Source organism: Phyllostomus discolor, chromosome 7 (assembly GCF_004126475.2).
Source record: "Phyllostomus discolor isolate MPI-MPIP mPhyDis1 chromosome 7, mPhyDis1.pri.v3, whole genome shotgun sequence".
NCBI classification, from domain to species: Eukaryota; Metazoa; Chordata; class Mammalia; order Chiroptera; family Phyllostomidae; genus Phyllostomus; species Phyllostomus discolor.
The window spans coordinates 110,923,595-110,945,228 of record NC_040909.2 but is presented as its reverse complement, the minus strand read 5'-3'; the positions used below and the strand labels follow the sequence as shown (position 1 = coordinate 110,945,228).

The 21,634-nt window shown below is 37.8% G+C and overlaps 1 protein-coding gene and 1 pseudogene across 2 annotated transcripts in view; one reads left to right on the top strand and one right to left on the bottom strand.

Annotated features, from left to right (window-relative positions):
* The window catches only part of STK3 (serine/threonine kinase 3), a 252,662-nt gene that overhangs the window by 116,354 nt on the left and 114,674 nt on the right, over positions 1–21,634 (top strand). For both annotated transcript variants that reach the window (XM_028533670.2, XM_036031288.1), the window contains exon 7: positions 21,369–21,506. In XM_028533670.2, the coding sequence (XP_028389471.1) occupies positions 21,369–21,506 (138 nt within the window). The remainder of the gene's footprint in view (positions 1–21,368; positions 21,507–21,634) is intronic.
* LOC114514919 lies at positions 16,089–16,181 on the bottom strand (annotated as a pseudogene).

Genomic DNA, 21,634 nt, shown 5'->3' with positions numbered 1-21,634 from the left:
AACTGGCATTTTTTTCCTTACCCATTCAGTGCTTCACATTCAGCTATTTCTGCTATTTGATAAAGTTTGAAATGTTTCGATTGAAGGTACAGCCGTGTTTTGCCTAATTTATCCAAACTGGCTTTCTAATCACAAAAAATCAGGCTGTTTTCACACTCTAGAATCGCTGCTTTCTCCCTGCCTTTGCTGGTATTGTTTTCCTCTACTCTCTTGCTTCTTGATGATCTTAATTTCTTATTAAAATGAATGGCCATCGTAGTAGATGCCTGCTGCTGCCACTTTGTTTGAACTGCTACTCTCTTGCCTCAGTGCCAGTATTTAACCAATGTCTCAAGTTTAGTTCATAATGTGCTGCATCATGAAATCTTTTCCTCACCTGTTGTAAGTAGATTCAGGATGCAAGCTATTGAGCTTCTAGTTGTTCCTTTCAGAGGTTGAACATTTTTTAAATAAATGACTTAAGATAAAGAAAGCATGTTTTCTTTCTTTTTTTTTTTTAAGATTTTATTTATTTATTTTTAGAGAGGGAAGGGAGGGAGACAGAGAGAGAGAGAGAGAGAAACATCAATGTGCGGTTGCTGGGGGTCATGGCCTGCAACCCAGGAATGTACCCTGGCTGGGAATCGAACCTGGGACACTTTGGTTCCCAGCCTGTGCTCAATCCACTGAGCTATGCCAGCCAGGGCTAGAAAGCATGTTTTCAAACAGATGTAAAGAAGAAAGGAGGGACAGTAAGTGCTATTAAAGGGCAGAATCAGGGGATAGAAAACCTTTCAGGATGAAGTAATATGTTGGATCCAAGAAGATAAGATTAAACATTTATCAGGTTTGAGTATTCTCCCACCCTTCTACTAATAGAGGAGGATGGGCAGGGAGGTCAGGCCTGGGCAGAGACATGGATTAACGTCTGTGATACAAAGAGCATTTTGGAATTTTGGTTCACAGTGAATTCTGTGTGCAAAAACATGGATGTGATCTAGGTTTGCTTGTAGACATACTGTTGTTTTTTTGTAGGGGTAACATGTGGGGTTGACTTACTGACACAAAGGGCATGAATAAACATTGAAGACCTATTTTGTGTTTATGCTCCAGGCGCTTAAAATCGCTTTTCTTTGGAATTGGAAGCACTTGTGTTGAAATTTTTGATAACATACTCTATTGTCAAGAGTTTAAAAAAAGCTAGGAGCTTTAAAGATATGTTCTAGAATGTAAATTCCTTTTTATGTAGTTCATTACAGGCTATTTCTTTTCTTGTGCTCCTCTAAGTAGGTAGAATGGACTTCCTGATCCCTTTTATAATTGTGCTCATTGGCTACCTCTTCATTAACCTGAACACGGGGCCCCGCATGCCTCCTCTGCCGACAGAGTGCCCATCATTTGGCTGAGCTCTTTCTTCCCTTGGGTGGGCTTGCCCCTTGCCTGGCATCCATAGGTCTGTGCCAGAGATAGTACTGCTGTTTCTTCCTCCTTGACCACCAGCTGACCTCTGCAGAGAATATCAGCTTTGTTAAAGAAGCTTTACTGGGGGAATTGTTATTACTGAATTATTTTATATATAGATACTGGCTTTTTCTACATTATTCTATATGTTAAATGTAATGTAGATAGTATCTAAAGTTGGACCCACATTACTGAATACCATAGAAAGTAAAAAATACTCTTTAATCTATAGCATTTGGCTACTTTTTAATACGAGATGGTGATAGTCTATCTTTTCATTTTGTCTAAAGAAGTCACCTTTACTCACCAAGTGCCTTCTGTTCCCGTTCTGTCTCAGCCCTGACTTGATTGGTTGTGTCACCTGTGCAGTAGTTGAAAGTGGATATGAGTACACAGCTTCAGGACCTCCCTGCGTCCTCGTAGAGCATTTGGCCGTATGTAAGTGATTTAACAGTCACGCAGTCAGGGTTTTCAAAGTAAATAATTTCCATCTCTGTTACTCTATCTTCGTATTCATGGCCACTTGAAGGAACATAATATTCTTCAGATAAATTTATACAAGTTTAAAAAATCAGCTAAAAATAAATAAAATTTTAAAAATCAAGCTAATTCAAACATTTAGAGGCTTGTATTTTTGTAATAAGAGTGAGTGAATAGTTTTTAATTTAAAATGCCAGCTGTTGATAAAGTATAAGTGTAGTGAGGAATTAGTGTAGTTTCTGTAGGAGTGCAATCTTATTTAAAATTAGAGTTTTAGGTAAATTTTACGTTATGACTTTTTAAAACTGTTTTTTTAATCCTTACCTGAGGATGTTTATTGATCTGAGAGAGAGAGAGAGAGAGAGAGACAGAGAGAGAGAGAGAAATATCAACCAGGGATCCAACCCTCAATCTAGGCATGCGCCTCAACCTTTTGGTGTGGGGCACAGCGCTTTCACCACCCCAGCCAGGGTCTTCTTGAAGCTTTTTAACTAATATACATACATATTAGTGAGGAGAGTTTAAAAGGAATAGTAAATTGAATTTCTTTACATAATAAATTATAAGAAAATGTTCAGTGCTAACTCCTGATAAGATATTAAAAATTATTGCTTCTTTAGTTATAAATATTTCTTTCTATTACCCAGTTTCTCATGTGTCTAATTATGTAGTTGTTTAGGTTGATTTAAGATTACAAATACTGATGTTGAAAGTTCATAACCTTAGAGAATCTTTTTCGCATGTGTGTGTCATTTGCTAAATTAAGTTTTATTTACTCATTTATAACTGATAAGTAAAAAACAATTGTTGTTAAGAGTCTCCATTTTTAGGTTAGAGGGCATGCAGATTGTGTGTTAGTAGCTCCATCACAAAACTCTTGAGTTGAAGGGGAAGGCCAGTGTTGTGCAGGGGCGCTGTCCTCACTTTCACCACAGAATGTACTGAAACTAGAACTTCCCAACGTGAGAAGTCTGAAAGGAGCGAACAATATTAGTCTTTAATGTAGATGGTCAGTGTTGGCCAACGTGAAGTTCAGGCCCTTTTCTTCCCTTGCCTTCCCTTCCCTTTTCCCTTCCTTTTTCCCTTCCTTTTTCCCTTCCCTTTTCTCTTCCTTTTCCCTTCCCTTTCCTTCCCCTTCTCTTTCCTCTCTAATTGGCCCATGTTTAGTTTACTGAATGTCATCTGGTCTCAGTAAAAAGCAAGTGACCTGCATTGAATTAGTGTAATTGTAATACAAACAGAATATCACATAGTTTTGGTCTTATACAGGAAAGGAGAAAGTTGGAAAGGTTTTTGTGTTTGATAAATAGAAACTGAAGATACGGGGATCCAGACCTGGTTCATACTTGATTTTACCTTTCATGTCTCTTTGTAAGATCAGTATTTGGATTTTTAGGCATTTTCCTCTATAGAAAAATAGTCGTTTCTCTTTGAAATTTGCTGTGAAAAAAAATTTTATGAAATATATTAAGTCATGGATCTAATTCCTCTTTCATCTTAGAAAGTTAGCATTGTCCAAAAAGAAAGTACTTTCCTGCAACACTAGGATTGTCAGAAACTTGGCATATTATTTTACCTTTATCATGACTAATACTGCAAGGCTCTTTCAAATACCATTTTATTGCTTTTTTCTAGTTTATATTTATTACATTCTGTTTCAGAAAGGTAATAGCTACATTTATCAAGGGAACGAAGAACTAAAGAATTTTAATGTTATTTTAAATAATGTTTAACATTTTAACTATGTGACTTTGATCTTATAATTTCATCACTTAATTTGACTTTGAAGGTGTCATAAAATGGAGCTATTTGGCATTCTGAAATTCATACCCCACATAATTTACACTGTTCTATCAGAAGACTGAAAGTAAAGAAAAGTAACTGTAGGCAGGTCCTCTTCCCGTTTCAGAGGCCTTTGTACATTTTTGTCTTGAATGTTTTGAAATGTTTGTGATTTTGTTTTGTTTGTTAACGTCTGTCTTCCCCACTAGATTGCCTGTGTCAAGGGAGTAGGCACCGGGGCTTCCCTTTTTTATCTGGTATTCTTCAGCGCCTAACACAAGGCCTGGCATATAATAGGCAATAATATTAATTAAATAACGTAAAAATGAATGGCAATATTTATATTAGTATTTAATTTAAAAACCTGTTATCTAAACAACACTCAAGCACAAGCTGTCTAGGAAGTGTTGGCACAATGTAATTGCTTGGTTCTTGGTGGAATCCTGACTCTCCTTTTCCTGGTTTTGTCACTGATGGCAAACTTGACCTCCCTATACTTCATTTTTTTCCACATGTAACGTGAGAATAGTTATAGTCTTCGTCCTGAGTTGTTATGAGGATTAAATGAAATAATTAATGTAAAGTCATTGGGAAATATCCCACAAACATTGATTGTTATTTTATCATTGTTGTTTTCTCTCTTATTATTTTAGAGATACTTTGGAATCATGGAAGGACTGAGTAGCTTTATTAGAGAGTTATACTAGGGAAAGCTGCAAAGAATAGGCAATGTTCTAAAAACATATTGAAAGGTGAGTGATTAGACTATGGTTCATGGGCAGAGGGCTCTATCTATGAGCCATGCCAAGGAGTTTGCACTGTATTTTGTAAGTTAAGGGGGAAGATTGTTTTGAAGTAGGGGATGATATGCAGACTTAATTTTAGAAAGGCTGTTTTGCAAACAGTAACGGAGGAAAGACACCAGAGGCAGATAGAGCTGACACAGGCAGATTATTTTGATCTTAAAATATGTCAAAATATGTCAATTTTGTATTGTCTTTGAGTAAAATTGATATAAAAATCTAAGTAATTATGCAGATAATGGCAATGGTCATTATCATATTTACAATTATTAATTGTAGATAGCACTTATTGCTTGCCATATGGTGAATGTTTTTAGATTTATCTTACTGAGTTGCTGTAAGATAGCAGTCTTCAAGGGTGGTCCCTCGACCAGCAGCATCAGTATCTTCTGAGCATTTGTCAGAAATACAGATTCTTGGGCCCAGTTTCATGTGTGTTGAATCTGAGCTCTCTGGGTGAGGTTCAGCAATCTGCATTTTAACAAGCCCTCCAAGGAATTCTGATACATGGTAAAAGTTAAGAACCATTGTTATATGTATGTATTTATACAGGTAAGAAAACTGTGTTTAGTGACATTAAAGTAAAGGGTAAAATGTCTTAATGATATATTGTTATCTAGGTTTTCTTATTTAATATATCAAAAGTAGTTTAGCAAGTTTCTAATCAGTAAACTCCAGTTTGTCCTACTTTTAAAATCAGAAATATTTTCAGATAGAAAATATATTGTCTTTAGATAAATTTAGTGAACCAAAAGTATTCCATCTTTATCTGTAGAGAAGCAATAGAGCTTGATGGTCAAGATCACCAGCTTGGGAACTGCACTATCTAGATTCATTTTCCAAATCTGTTCCTTTGCTGAATATTCAAGGGCAAGTTATTTAACCTCACTGTGCCTCTGTTTTCTGATATATAAAATGGAGTAATAATCCCTCATTGTGTTTTTGGGAGGATTAAAAGAAATAATTTTGTAAAGCTACTTAGCACTTGCCATACAGAGTATCTATAATACTAACAAAAATTATTACTGTAATAATATGTAAATGCATCAAAAATTATATAACAAAATATTTTAAAATAGTGCTAAGATAGTCTAAGCACAGGATGATTATCATTAAAAAAAGTATTGGTTAAATGACTATTATGTGCCTAAACTTTAAGGGTTCATGTAGTCTCTCTTGGTTTGTTCCCCATTGCTTAACTTCCTTTCTGTTATGGACCTTTACAGGCTCAGGTTCTCTCATTCAAAGAACTAAACAAACCTTTCCTTTGGGCTCACACTGCTGCTGCTGCCCTGCCTCACAGCTTCCTGGCAGAGCCGTGGGTGAAAAGACTAATGGATACTTGCTGCCTCAATTTCCTCGCTTTTCTCCCTGAACAGACCTTGGCTGTTTCTTCCTCAGCACTCTACTAAAATTGTTCACAGTTTTATTCTATTTGGCATTGCAAACTATTTTCTTCTCCTTAAATCTCTTTCCTCATTTGATGTCTACGGTATCTCTCCTGGCTTTCCTTTTATCTGTCTTGAGCTCTAGACTCATTTCTAGTTATCTACTTAGATAATTATCTTTTCCCTGCTGTCATTAGACGCCTCAAATCCAGTATCTTCAAATCTGGTTTCACTGTGTTTTCATATCAGACTTGTTTTCATTTTGTATTTTCTGTCTTGGTTAATGGCACTGCTCTCTAACCAGTTGCCACATTGACAATCTGGACAGCACCCTCCTTCTGTCCAGTCTTTACCATTAATCAGTCATCAGGTCCTATTGATGCTGCCTCCTGAATTTCTTGCAGTTACTTTCCTTCCTGCCCAACTCCTCTGCCACTGAGCTAATTCAGTTTCTCATTCATCAGTTCCCCAACCATGTTACTTCCTTACTCTCTCTCTAACATATCATGTCCCCTCCTTTCCATTATGCCTTTTTTAGTGTTTATTTTTTATTTAATTTTTTATCTCCTTATTTGAGACCTCATAATTTTTTATGTAGATTTCTACAGTCTTATAACTGTTGTAATAGTGTTCATTTCCATCCCCTTCCTTTTGAAAGTATCCTTTATAACATTGCTAGATTGACCATTTTAAAATGAAACACATAATACTACTTTCTTACTTAAAAATCATCCAATTCAAAAGCATTTTTTCATTTTTCTCTAGGTTAAGAACTAGATTTTTAAGGATGTTCTGTAGAGCCTTGGCCTCTGGCCCCTCTGTAGTCCTGTACTGCCCTCTTTCCTTGAGCCAGACTAGCACTTACAGGCAGTTAGGTTCTTACTGCCGCCCTCTGTTCAGTGTTACTTCTCTCTGCCTGCATTTTCTCCCATCTTTTTCTGCACAGTCAAATCTGGTGACTTTTCCTCTGGACTTTCTTAGCAACCCTGTGCATCCCAAGATTATAAAATTGATCACATTCAGTTATAGCTTGCCTGACTTTTTTACCAGATTATGAATTTATTGAGATCAGCATGTGTAACTTCTACCCTGTATCTCCAGTGTCTAATACAATACTTCGTGATATAGTAGGTATAAAGTAAATGGTTAATGCATATATGTAAGTATTTTGAGTACATAAATTTTACTTGCACTTTTTAATAACTGGGAAGGTTGAGGTGGACATGTCTATACTGTATATCACTAAATTTGGAAAAAGCTTGAAAGGAAGGAAGAGCATTCGCTCTCTTTCACCAGTTAACAGCTTGAGTGCTACCACGTGTTCGGCCTGGGTAAGACACTGCATGAATGAAATGAAAAGAAATAAGAGGGAAGGACTGGTGTTATAATTTTCTTTTTCTTTTGACAAAATGTTTCTTTAAATAATCCATTTTATACTCATAATTCATCATGTTTTATTTTTAGTCCACTTTAGTTTTCGGGAAACAGAATAGAGATCCTTTAGGTTAGCATCTAACATGCTAATTTTGAACCTCACTGAGTGTAGCATGGCACTGGTCCAACACAGTCTGTTAAAAATTTTCTTCTGGGTCAGATCTAAGTTGAGAAGAATGAGGTAACTTTAATGTGAACCCAGATTGTACTTCAGTCCTTCTCTCGAGTGATTTGCCAAATTCACAATTCCATTTGTATCTGGAATTGGGGAAGCTGAGTTTAATATGGATTCTTGCCAATGATAGCAAATCTTGGCAAGATGGTCTTGTTCTCTGTGCTTAATTATATAGTTTTATTATAAAGTTTTTCACATGTTTATTTGGAGGTGCCTTTCATATATACTTTATTCTGATGGTAGTTAATCATTTTCTGTCAAGTCTTCCTTCTTTCTGAGGAGGCCAGCTTACATTTTTATACTTTACCATTAGCAATTCGGGTCCGCGTCTTTGCTGGGCTTACACATTTTAAAGCTGTACAGGTGTCTTGGGGGTCATTACATATAAACCTCTCCTTTTGGAAATTGAAAGTCATAGTGAGGCTGAGAGAAACTGAGGTTGTTATGTGTTAATTTATCCCACATTTGTTCAGTGACTGCCCTGATAGCATTTGAGGCACTGGGATATAGCAGTGAGTGAAATAAGGTTTCAGCATTTCGCGTATTCATATTACAGTGAGGGAGAGAATAAATTGCACACAAAAACCTGAACTAATTAGGTGCTGAAAACTGGTACACAAGAAAAATAAAGCAGGATATTAGCCTTTTATTGGAGGTGTTGTTTGCAAGTGTCTTCTCCTGTTTGGTTGGTTGCCTTTTTGTTTTGTTGGTGAAATACTGCCACATGTGATAACACGGATGGATCTTGAGAATATCTTGCTAAGCAAAATAAATCAGATGGGAAAAGTCAAGAACCATGTGATTTCATTCATATGTGGCATATAAAACTGAAAACAAATGAACAAATAAGACAAACAACAAACAAAAGCTCGTAGACTCAGACAAAATATAGTGATTACCAGACAGATAGGGGAGTGGGGGCAGTAGTAGAGTAAAGGGGTCAGTATATGGTGACGGAAGGGATTTGACTTTGGGAGGTAAACATACACTGCAGTATACAGATAATGCATTACAGAATTGTATGCTTGAAACCTATAAAATCTTATTAACAAATGTCATCCCATACATTTATTTATTTATATTTTTTAAATTAAGGTCCCTTGGAGAAACAGTGTTTGTTTTGAATAGGCCACCCCTCTCCCCATGCCAGAGTTTTCCAACTCTTTACCCTTCCACTCTTCAGGGAGCCTGCTAGTCAAGTATTGTCTCCGGTCTAATTTCCTGGTTCCAGAGGTGGCTGGTGAAGCGACCCCATCTGGAACAGGATCCCCTTGGCCGCCACCCACTGTGGCCCTGTGGTTCGCATCCTGGCAGCAGAGTGGCTGTAGTAACCACAAGCTGCCGCAGCCTCTGCTCAGGCAACTGCGGCAGCCTCTGAAGTAGTCTCCGTTGCAGGTCCTCATCCCAGTAAATTCAATCAAAGAAGAGAAAAATGAAGCGGAATAAGAGGGATAGAGAATGAGAAAATGTTTGATAACTTACGTAGGGTGGTCAAGAAAGACCTGTTTGATAAGTTGACTTTTAGTAGAGATCTATAGAAGGTGAGTAAATGAACCCTGCAGATTTCTGAACATGAGAGTGTTCTGGTTGGAGGAAACCGATGTGGCAGTGTATTTGGTGTTTAAGGAACAGCACGGAGGTTTATATGGCTGGAGCTGGGTAAGAAGGGGAGAGAAGTGGGAGCTGAAGTCAGACAGCAGAGGACTACCACGTCACTTAGAGCCTTAATCAACTGTGATGAGTCTTCAGCTTCTACTCTGAGTGAGACAGGAAGCCATTGGAGGGTTTTGAGCAGAGGATTGATATGGTCTGACATATAATTTGAAAGTCTTACTCTTTTTTGTTGAGAAGTAGCAGGGCAAGGATGGAAGCAAGGTGAACCGTGGGGGCGTTACTTCTTCAGTAGTCCAGGTGAGGTGATGGTGGCTTAGCCCGGGGTGGTAAATGTAAAGGTGTTGAGAGGTGGTCAGATTCTGGGTATATTTTGTGTTTTGTATGATGTGTGAGTCATGTCTCAATTAAGCTGTTATAACTCATCAATGAAATTGGTCTTTTCATCTGTGCTTTGGAGTTTTTCTTGTGTAAATTTGTACAATGGAAAATACTGTTCTGTTTAAGTAAACAGCATAAAGAATTAAATAAAGAAAGCTGGAATTCAGATAGAAGGAATTCCTGTGTAAAGTTATTTTAAAAGTCTGTGTTATAAAGGAGACAGAGTTCTGTATACTAGATGTGAATATGGGAGTACTGCTATAATACAGATTGCCTGCATGGGAAAAAATAACAAAATAACATTATTGTCACCTCTGTTTTTTGATAAAGACTACTTAAGACTTGAGTCTAAGCCACATAGCCATTTAGGGGTAAAACTGGGGTATAATCTTTTTCTGTTTTCATCCCCACCTTTTCTTTCTACATTCTGTATGCTTACATTCTTTTATTCAAAAACCATTTATTGCGAGCCTGCTGTGTACCAATCATTGTGCCGGGAACTAAGGATACAAAAGATATTTGGAGCTCGAATTACTTGGACTTGGTGACTGAAATGACTGAAGTTTCTAGTTCCAGAGAATGGGGGTGGTAACAAAGGAGAGAGAGGGGCTCCGGAGGAGCAGGGCTGGAGAGAACAAGGAAATCTCTCCTTGTCCCCAGGCTCTCATGTGGTCTTTGTGTTTTCCTAGTGGCAGAACTGCTTCAAAGAACAGCTCACACTCATTGCTTCTACTTTATTAATGTACATATACTGTCTTTGGAATTATTTAAAATTTTCTTCATATTTATTAGGGATCATTTATTGCCAAATTCAGTGTCCTTATATCAGTCCTCATCTTACCCACCAGTCTCCGAAGGCAGGCCCTCTTTTCTGTATAGGGTCAGATAATAAATATTTTAGTCTTTGCAAGTTACATGGCCTCTGTAGCAGCCACTCAGCTCTGCCATTTTAATTGAAACATTCAACTCTGCAGCCATAGACAAGGTATAAAAGAATGAACATAGCTGTGTCCCAATAAAACTTTATTCACCAAAATGGATGGCTGGCCAGATTTGGCACGTGAGCCAAAATTTTGCTGATTCCTGCTCTAAAGCATTTAGTTTTTGTTTGTTTGGTGTGTGTGTGTGTGGGGGGGGGGGGGTGGGTTTCTCTTCTTCAGTGATACTTTTCCCACTTATCTCTTATTTAATGGCACCTCTCCCTATAGTCACTTCTTAATGTGGTTCTGTCCATGCCTATTTTCTCACTTTATATTAAGACTTCTCTAAGGCTTTGAGATTGCAGGCCCTCTTTCCCCACTTCTCACAGGAAGTAACTAAGGCTGAAGGAGCCTACTGATAGAATGCCCTTGGCCTAGGAGACAGGTATGAGCTACGTTTCCAGGGTAGTTTCCTCACATCATCATTCTGCTGTCTTCAGTCTCCCATTTTTGCATGCCATCAGGCCTACGCTTCTAAAAAAGTGCCATTCTTAGCTGCTTTGGGTGTCTTCTTCTGTGGTTCATTGTCTGCCTGAGGAAAGTTAGAGGAATGATGGGCTTCTCCCTAAGGAGAAATACTTAAAGGGACATCTTTGTGGGAAAATGACTAGAAATGCTTGTGTTTCTCCCTCAGAACCCTAAAATAGGAGTAAAAGCAAATTTTCTTGCCCCAAATTACCCTCTTTCACTGTGCCTGAAATTTTGCAAAACACCTTGGGAGGTATATACATAAGTAAGAGAGTTATGATTCATAATTGCCTTAATATGAAATGACTTAATCAGGTTGCCTTTGTATGATTAAACTGAGATACACTCAACAGGAGAAGTTTTGATGGGTGGAAAAGAGAGAAGAAAGGTTAGGAATGAGAGTGAAACATGGAATTTGGGGCTTTTTCTGGGAGGATAGCCAGCAAACAGGTGGGATTTTATAGCTTGCAGAGGTGGGGTTGGGAGAGAGGAGAACTGAGAAGGTGCTCAGGACCAATATCAGTGTGAAAATCTGCCTGTTTTTCAGATCTTTGCCCTTCCTTGCCACCTTTCTTTAGCTTTACCTATGAAGGTGAAAGCTTGTGTGTTCGGGGATGGGCAGGTGGGCTGGGGTGGGGACAAGGGAAGAGGGTAAAGGGAAAACCAGAGGTAGGTGGTTTGTCAGTAATCTGCAAATTACCGGTCGGGCCCAGACAGTTTGACTTCTCTAGTATGCGCTGTTAGCTAGTGACAGAGCCGCGACTACTCAGTCTGCTTTTCCTTTGTTTCATGTTTCCCTGTTGTGTTAACGAGAAGTAACTACTGATTTCCAGTCTTAACAATCTTCTCAGGAGGTTTCGATTCTAAATTCCTGTCTTTCCATCTTCTCACTTGCTTGGCTAAAATTCACCTGATCTTCAACCTCAGGCCATTTACTTTTTTTCCTCTCATTTTCTAGCTTGTTTGTTTTCTCGTGGCTTCATGTCCTTAGCTGGGACTCTCCCTGTCACTTGACCTCATTCTTGTTTGTAGTCTAGAGAGAGAGCAGGCTTTTGTGAGGCTTCTTTTGTTTGTACCCATTGGCTGCTTCTTCTGATCCTTGGCTTCTGCAGCTCCATGTCCGGGGCGTGTGAAGCAACAGAAAACTCAGGAACTCACCACTGATGTTCCTTGGGTCTCAGGGTCCCTGACTGGTCGGTCTGCTTTCTTTCTACCTTTCAGAGTCTTAGGGTATAAACCATAATACCCTATGGTTTTTAGTTGAACTTAATGGATGGAATAAGGTATATCTACTCCATCCCCCCTGAAGCAGAAATTACACATAGTTTTTAAAGGGCAATGACTTTCGAGTTGATGTAATTTTAGGTAAAATACAAAACAGTAATATATGTAAATATCTATCCCTGTATATGTATAGCAAGGGGAACAGTTTGGTGGTGGTTGCCGAGAGCTGGCTCTTGGATTAGTGTTCATAGTTCCCTCCCTTCCTCTATTTATGAACTCTCAGTCTCTAAAAATAGTATATTTTCACACTAGCCCCAAAGTTTTGGGGCTTTGGAAGTCAATACCGTGAGTCCATATCCTTTGCTACATAAAGTGATTTTTGACCCTGGCTACATCTTAGACTCATCTAGAGAGTTTTAAAAAATGTACCTAGGTTGCCTCCAGATCAGATTCTTTGGGCTAGGTCCAGGGGATTAGTAATTTTACAAGGTCCCTATGTGATTATGACCTAATATGTAGCCAGTGTTGAGAACCATTCGCTAAGTATTTGGAATTGGTAGTTGCTTGTAAATTTCATTTTCTTAAAGAATATGGAGCCAGAAACTGATAATTTTTGGTAGGCACTGATGAGTTATTTATTGATTTATTTGGCTGTCATGTTTGACCCAGGCAGTAGATGAAAGCATTCTTTTCTCTAGGCAAGGCTGAGGGACAGATTTTTTTTTCCTGAAACTTACCATTTAATTCCTAAATTGTCAAACTGAATTTCTGAGATGCATTATTTCTTTCTGATTATAGACTTTCTACATTTTCAGTAGTATCTTTTTTCTTCACATATCCTTTGTTGATAATTAAATTTTAATTTTTTGTAACTGTGATTTATATTGATTTTATTAGGTAATATCTTTTGTTGTTGTTGTTGTTAAGTTGGTTTGTACTGGGCATTGTACTGTTCTCAGCCCAGAGCCTCGATACACAGTGTGAAACTCTCGTTACCCTGGGACTAGCTTATTGTTTCATCCTAATTCAGTCGTGTGAGCCCTGTGGTGACCTTTGCCTGTTTAGCTATAACCTAGTTCTTAGAATCAGTTTGGGTTCCTAGGCCTTTATGTAAGTGTCTGCCTTAGTTTTGTGATCACCATTAGGCAAGACTGAGGATTGAGTGACATGTTTATACTTGGTATTACCCTTTTTCATTTTGTACATTTTGATTATTTGATTAACTATCATATAGATTCTATGATAACCCCTTCTTTGCACTTTGGTGGTAAATTGTGACATTATTTTGTCACCCTAGTCAGGGTGATTTTTATGCCAAATTGCCTTATTCACAAACTAAGAGCTGCGTGCCCAGTGTGCTCATTGCTATAGATGTCCCCTGTCTTTAATGCCTGTGGTGCTTCCAGTCTCCCTCCCTCCCCCTTTCCTTCCTCCCTCCCTTCCTTCCTCCCTTCCTTCCTTCCTTCCTTCCTTCCTTCCTTCCTTCCTTCCTTCCTTCCTTCCTTGGTATTACCCTTTTATCAATTTCCTCCCTCCCTCCCTCCCTCCCTCCTTCCTTCCTTCCTTCCTTCCTTCCTTCCATGGTGGAAATTGATTGCTTTTCATTGATCTCTCAGATCTTTTGAGCCAGTTATGACTCATCCCTCTACTTTTCTGTTTCCAAAATTTTATTACTGTCCCATATATGCCACTATTCCTCTCTCTTTGGAGTTCAAGCCTTTAAAAAAATCTTGCTGTCCTTTAGTAGGCTTTTTGGAATGGAATTGAGGTTAATCAGTATGTTCATGTTACCATATTTAGCTGGAAGAATTTATGTCAACATTCTCAATATAAATTTAGATTTTACTGTTGCACAAGTAACTATACTTAATGCTCTGGGGGGTACAAACTTGATAGACACTGCCTGTATCTTCAGGGAGTTTCCATGTTGTCTAGGGCATTTAGAGCGAGTTTATAACAAGACAGAGTACAAGTTAAAATGTGGGAGATGCTGAAGTTGAGTGTATGGAGTAGTAATATTTGCCTTATATGATCTAGAACAGTGGTTCCCAATGTCGGCCACACAATAGAATTACTTGGGAGACATAAAAAAATACTGTGCCTGGCCCTGGCCAGGTGGCTCAGTTGGTTGGAGTGTCACCCTGTACACCAAAACATCGCAGGTTTGATTCCTGGTCAGGGCACATACCTAGGTTGTGGGTTTGATCCTCAGTCAAGGTGCATATTTCTCTCTCTCTCTCTCTCTCTCTCCCCCCCTCTCTCTCTGAAATCAACAAACATATCCTTGGGTAAGGATTAAAAAAAACATACTGTGCCTGGTCCTCACCTCAGATCATTTGAATCGTAATCTTCTGTGGCTGGTTAAGTTCTGCAGGATCTAAACTTCTTTTGAGATGACTTGATTAATCTTTGCGTGGGTCCTTTCTTTAAGGGCCAGTAAGATGCTCTGGTCTTACCTTGTAATTTCCCCGCCCCATACCGGAAACAAGTCAGTTTCCTTTGTAGTACCCATGGTATTTCAGACTTCACACCTTTGGCCATACTACTCTATTTTCTATGCCTCCTTAACCCACTCGTTCTTCAGGACTAAATTCAAGTCTAATTTTTCTTTCAACCTCATTTTGAGCTGAGCCATAAAGCCCATTGTTCATTTTTATTTTAGTATTTACACTGTTTTGTTGAAATGATCTGGTATGCTTTGTCCTATCCCATTAGAGTCTAAGCTTTCTGAAGAAATTCTTTTATGGGTACGGATACATTTCATGTGCTCAGAAAAGGTAGTTGAACTGCTCACACGTAGGAATTCTAATTGGGGGGATCTGAGAGTGGAATGATAAAGTACCTTTAAGTGTTGGCTCACATTCACTTTTGATTTTCTCCTGTTTCATGAATATTTTTGAATTGTCTTAAAGAGACATTAGATTTCAGTTTTGATAGACACTTGATCTAACTGGGTTCACTCAAAGGTACTGGGGTTTGAATTGTGCTTGTGTGAGCGGTGGCTATAGGGGCAGCCTGGGATAGGCAGCAACTTAAGCAGTGCTTTCAAATGAAGCCATTTTTCAATTAAATACAATTTTTAGAAGTTGAATATACACTGGATTTTATAATATTTTTTTTGATCCTTGCCTGAGGATGTGTTTATTGACTTTAGAGAGATTGGCAGGGAGAGGGGTAGGGGGAGGGAGAGAGAGAATGTGAGAGAAAGAGAGGCAGACACACCACTGTGAGAGAGAAGCATCGATAGGTTGCCTCCCATTCACGCCATGAGTGGGGATCTAACCTACAACCTAGGTATGTGCCCTGACTGGGGATTGAGCCTTCAACCTTTTGGTGTATGGGACGACACTCCAACCAACTGAGCCACCTGGCCAGGGCCAGACACAGTATTTTTTATGTCTCCTAAGTAATTCCAGTGTGTCATTTTTATGGGAAGTAAATGTACTGTACTGTTATTTTATTTTCTAATTTTCACTAAGTATTTTAATGTATAATAACCTAGATAAAGTTCTGAACAGCCTTGTGAGATAGGTACTATTATTATTCCCATGTTTCAAATGTGTAAAGAGGGCATAGAATTAAAATATGTTAGATTGCTGCTCATCATGGCGACACTATTATATTGTACCCAGCGTCATCCAGAGCTGACTCAAACCTTTAGAGCTGGTTCTCTTCTTCACTTGGTTCTGCCAGGGAACCAGCTGCACCCCATCCCTTAATATGGTTCACAGGCAGGCACATTGGCCTTTATTGGCCAGATTAATGATTATTGGAGGTCCCGTAACTGGAGCTGGAGTGAATTGTGAGGTCATGCTTGCAATACTTTAACCCTGTGCTTATATGTGGAAACTGCAGCCTAAGAGGAGGGTTGTCTCTAGATTTTAGTATTCTCTTCAAAAACTCTATTTCAAATTTGCTTTTGAGGGAGTGGTGTTATAAAATTAGATTCATATTTTTATGTTGACATGTAGCAGGCCTTTTACACTTGATCTTAGCCAAAAGGCTGAGAAGTGATTGGTAGGCCTTTTGACATCCTTCCTTCTCCTCCATGCCCATCTCCTTTCTAATTAACAATATAGTACTCGTCCAACTAGTATTTAATGCCTGGATTGCTAGGAAGTTACAGTGCCAGAGTCTTTTAGACCCAGAAAGTAACCTGAAAAATATCAAGTCCGACTTCCTCACTTATGTGGAAAAATGGAGGCTGCGCAGTCAGTTAGAACGTGATGTGGAGCTTCAACCTGTTGTTCTGACCTGGGTCCAGGGTCAATTTATTTCATTGTACTGTTTGCTGGTATTTGTGGTAGTCTTTTATAATAGTATTACAATGCATTCTTTTCAGAAATTGTGTATTTTTATTTGACTTAGCAGACATAATAGATAGTAAGCTTTACTATCAGGAAACAGCTACATTTGCTTAGTTCTTTGCAGTTTTTTAAAGTGCTTTCTTGTCTTTTATCACATTTGTTTCTTAGGCAGATAACCTTTTGCTTGTATACCTGAGGCTCATGAATAGTGGCATAGATTCCTTTGTTATTCCAGCATATTCACTGCTTCTGGACATTCACAAATCCAGCTACCTTAGCTTCAGAAGTAAGTGTTGACTCACTCCACTGAGACTGTAAAGTTCAGGCATTGTAGTTTCCCAGTGTTCAGCTCTTTCCACGTCTTCTGGGGGCTCCTGGATTCTAAGGCATGAAATTCCAGGCATGAAGATAATTCCTTATTTTGAGGCACTTATATTTCTTGGCTTCTTAAGACTATTTGTGATCAGGGAAGTTCTTTTTAAAACTTAATCAGAGGTTCAATATGTAGTTAAGCAACACATTGTGTAAAAACAAACGCAAGGATAATCGTATCATTTATTGTACTAACATTCTTCAATCAAAATGGTGTTAGAGATAAGATAAATTATATGGCTGTTATGTGTGTTCATGCCATTTGGTTGGTGGCAAGGACGGGAGTGAATTGTTGGTCCAAGGCTAACCACTGATTGCCAAAACTTTCTACAGCAGAGGCCTGTTACCTAATCAGCTCACACAAAAACCGGGAGGTTCTTCAGAGGATCTCCTCCGATTCGTGATTAGGTTAAACTAGTTGAACAAAGTCAAGTCTGTGACAAAATCTGTCAGTTTGTTATTGATCTAACATAAAGAAATGGAAATAAAAGGTATAGTGGTTTTCATGGAGACTTTAAAGTCTACATTTTGTAGCTGGATGCAGTTTAGTGCTTGTTTGAGAATAAGATGTGAGCATTTTAGGATCATTTTATGATAGTACTGGGTAAATAAAAGTTGGAGTTAAGCTTTTTATCCTTGGGTTTGTAATAGCTACTGCTGAGGTGAGCCTTATATGTTGAGATTATCTGAAGATAAGGCTGCAACTCATTGTCTCAAAGTTCAAAGGAGAGCATTAGCTTCAAGGACATAAATCACTGAGTTGTTATCCATCAATTTGTAACAGAAGTGCAGACGAACAACATTTATCTAGACAATCTAGTATCATTTACTGCAGTTTGAGGTCAGTATATACAGCGGCTTATGTAGGTGCTTTGAACTGTTTTGCAAAGATGAGAGTTCAAATTTGTTTTTATTCTTTAATTTGATGTGGCAGGTGGTATTGTATGCCTTCTTAAGCAGCCAACATTAACCCCTTGTTCTCTATTCTTAAAGCTGGATTAGGTTCTGCTGCAGCTGTGGAGCTATGTGAAGTTAATTAGGTTATTTACCGAAGAGTTTTATTTTCTAGCACTCCATCGTTTGCTATGTGTTCCGTATGTGTTAGTCACTGCCCCCGCCCCCAAGTTGACATGAAGTATCTTATTTTAAAGTCTGTAATAGTAGGGCTTACCTAGTTAGATACTTAAGGGGGCCGTCAGGGAGAACATACATCCTGGGTACTATCAGTCTAATTCCAGCAGATTCTTACATTGTGGGAATATTAGCTTGATGTTACCCAAACCAGATATATCCACTGACACCATTTGGCCTGCGGCCTGTGAGTTTGCCACTTCTTTATTAGAGCATACTTCTGTACACACAGGAAATACTTGATATATACTTCTCATTTGATAGATGTTTATTGTGTCATAAGACTGGCTTCACTGCTTTTGAAGGACTCTTAGATGTGATAAGGTGTGTAAGAATGTTCTTTTCCATTAAAGGAGTTTCCCTTTTTGAAAGAAGGTCCATATAGAACTAAACAGATTAACTCTTACCCTAGAATCAAAAGACTGGAATATTGAATCTTCTGTGCTTTGTTAGAATACCCCAGAGGCTTTTGCATCCAGGGTGTCTTTTTTATTTCTTGAATTCTTCAATAATCTTTGTTCTTCTTTTTCCACTCCTCTCAAACAGGGTTGTTAGGATGTACTCTTCGTTCTTTCTTTGTAGTATCTCACACCCCTGCTTCCATTTCATTCCTGTAGATACTGTCTTAGTTGAATTCTTTATTATTCATCTTGGGACATCTACACTAGACCAACTGCCTTCTCTGTTCCATATTTAGAGGATGTCTAGGCTTTTGTTTGTTTGTTTGTTTTTAAATCTACTTCTTGGGTATAGACAAGCTCTGATTAACAGCAAACACACACACACACACACACCCCCCAAAAAACAAAACCAAACTCATACATACACACCTACTAGGAAAAAACAAAACAAAACCCTTTCAGTTGTGTACTTTCTTGCTGACCAAGCTGTGTATCTTCTATTCTCTTTCTAATGTTACCATTCCCTAGTCCCTCGCAGGGTAATCAGCTTGTTCTGTGCTCCTCCCAACAGCCCAATTCTATGCGCTTGCTCTTCCTCATGCTATTTCTTAAGGGAAATGACCTCTCCTCTTTATGCCTACTATGATTTCTTCTATTATTGTACTATTCTTTAATTGTTTTACTGCTGTTCTTTGATTACCAGACTAGGTTAGGTAGTGACTGTATTTCCTGCTGCATCTTTGAATTCCTAACATAGTGCCTAACACCACTTATTGAAAAGACTGTGTTTTCTCTACTGAATAGTCTTTTTCTTACTCATATTTGATTGCATAATCTTCAACTATATTGACTGTCACAGTTGTGAGGGTAGTAAGTTTTAAGATGTTCTTCTCACTGTTTTAAGGCATAAATCTTGCTTATGCTTTCTTCCCTACTTGGAAATAAGGGAGGGCCTGGGAAAACCTGTAAATTGAAAACAGAATCTTCATTTATTAGTTCTGTATCCTCTTAGTAGCTGTTTGTTTAGATTTAGTAACCTGCTTTGTAGTTCACCTTCTTGCTTCTTGAAACATAGTATCAATAGATGCTTTAGAAGGCTTTGGTAATTTTTTAAATGAAGGCTCTCTTGTAGGTCTAAAATCCTGGGGTTTTTTTTATGTTAAATTATTTCCTAATCAGTTTTTTATTTAGAGAATACTGAAAGCTTTTATTTCTAAAATTTATTTATTTATATTTATTTTTTTAAATTTCTTTTTTTTATTGTTCAAGTGTAGTTGTCTCCATTTTGCCCCCCAACCCTCCCCCCCACAGCACCCCCGCAACCCCCACTGAAATACAGTTTTTAAGTCACTTAGCCCTCCGGGCTTTGATTTCTTTTCTGTTAAATGATGAGGCTGAGCCAGATGATCTGTTCTATATCTTTACTGTGCAAATGCTCTGATTTTAAAAACTTATAAATTACTTTCAAACAATACAAATCCAATGGACAGTAGAATAATTTTATTATATCAAAGGAATACATAAAAATTGGTATCTCCCAAAATATTATATTTTGTCTACAGTTTTGATCTTTTCTCCATATATGAACAGAAGTTTTAAACATAAGTATGGTTAGTTCCTTTCAATGGTAAAAATTTTGTCTCTAAGTATTATTGTAGTTTGTCCTGTTACCATTTTAATTTTCTTTATGCACTAAGGGGAAGGGATGGACATAAGTTCATGTACATGAAATTTGCCTGCACGTGAAGAGAGAATATTCCTAAAAGCCAGGTGGGAAAAATGAGTAGAGAACACAGGCAGACACCTCCCTTGGAGAGTCAGAGATTCTCTGGTTTAGAAAGGGAGTTTTTATGTGTTTCCGCCCTGCATACGTCTTTGCGAGGCCCATATTTGTAGGCCGCATGTGCACATATTATCATTGCCAAAAAGCCATTTTTCCTCATCTCACATCTTGTTTCGATTGTGTAATTATATAAACTTACCTATTAAACTACAGTTAATTCTAACATGGCTGCATTCATTTTACTTTGTAAAATTTTTGTCATTGCTATGTCTGCCTCTTGTCTTTTTTGTAATATTATGTGGAAATGAAAATGATAATAGCTAGTATTTATTGAGTGTTTGATACATTTGGTTTAAATTTATTGGTTTCATTGTCTTTCATAACTTTTCAAAGAGAATGATGTTTTAGTGATGGTATTTTATCAGGGAATATTCTAGATACCCATGAGAAAAGTTAATTCGTTACATACAGTGATTTGCTAAGAACATTAGGGATTAATTCTTGTCGTCGAAAAAATGGTGACTCGATAGCTAGGAGGACAGGAATGATGGAAATGTTTTAGAGCTTTTGAATTGTGAACTTTCTGGATGTAATATCATTAGTACTAAATTAGTAATACTAAGTTAAATCATTAGTAATAAATCAAAGTGGTGTATTAGCTTTAAAACTTTTTATTTGGAGCCCTGACTCGTATTCAGAAAGAGAAAAAAATATCTTGGCTCTATCAAATATTATTTCGAATAACAGCAGTCATTTTATTTATATGTAAATATCTGAATTGCAGAAGCAAATTGGACTGCTGCTAGCTGTTTTGAGCAGCAGTTCTTCTATAAAACTGAAATAGGAACTACATCTGGCATGCAGTGGTAGGATTGGAGGGGGATATATCTGTTTAACTAGAGAATGTCCTTAGTTTGGTAAAAGGGTTAGAAATGCAATCGTCTTTGGAGACTGATTAAAAATAATAGATAAAATAAAGAATGATGTGCTCAATGAGCTATAATTCAAATAGAGGAAATTTAATGGGAAATGATTACATTAGTAGCAGATGGACTTGCTTCCTGAATGCAATCTTACTGGAAATCCTAGAACCGCTTTAATTTGTTTTTCAGATTTAGAGTCTGATAGAAAGATAGATAAAGAGATTTGTTTATTTGGTGTGCTATTGTGATTCTTACTCTGTCTTTTGGATATTTCATTTTTATTAGGCTATTTTTATGATTCCCACAAATCCACCACCAACATTCAGGAAGCCAGAACTCTGGTCTGATGATTTCACCGATTTTGTTAAAAAGTGCCTAGTGAAGAATCCTGAGCAAAGAGCTACTGCAACACAACTTTTACAGGTCAGTGCTTGTGCCTCTAAGGGAAGAATATTTTCTTTATATCTTCTAGCTTTCTGACATTAACTAGGGTTACTGTGAGTTTCCTTAACTGATTTCTAAAGGCATAAAGCTCCCAGGAAATATGGGTT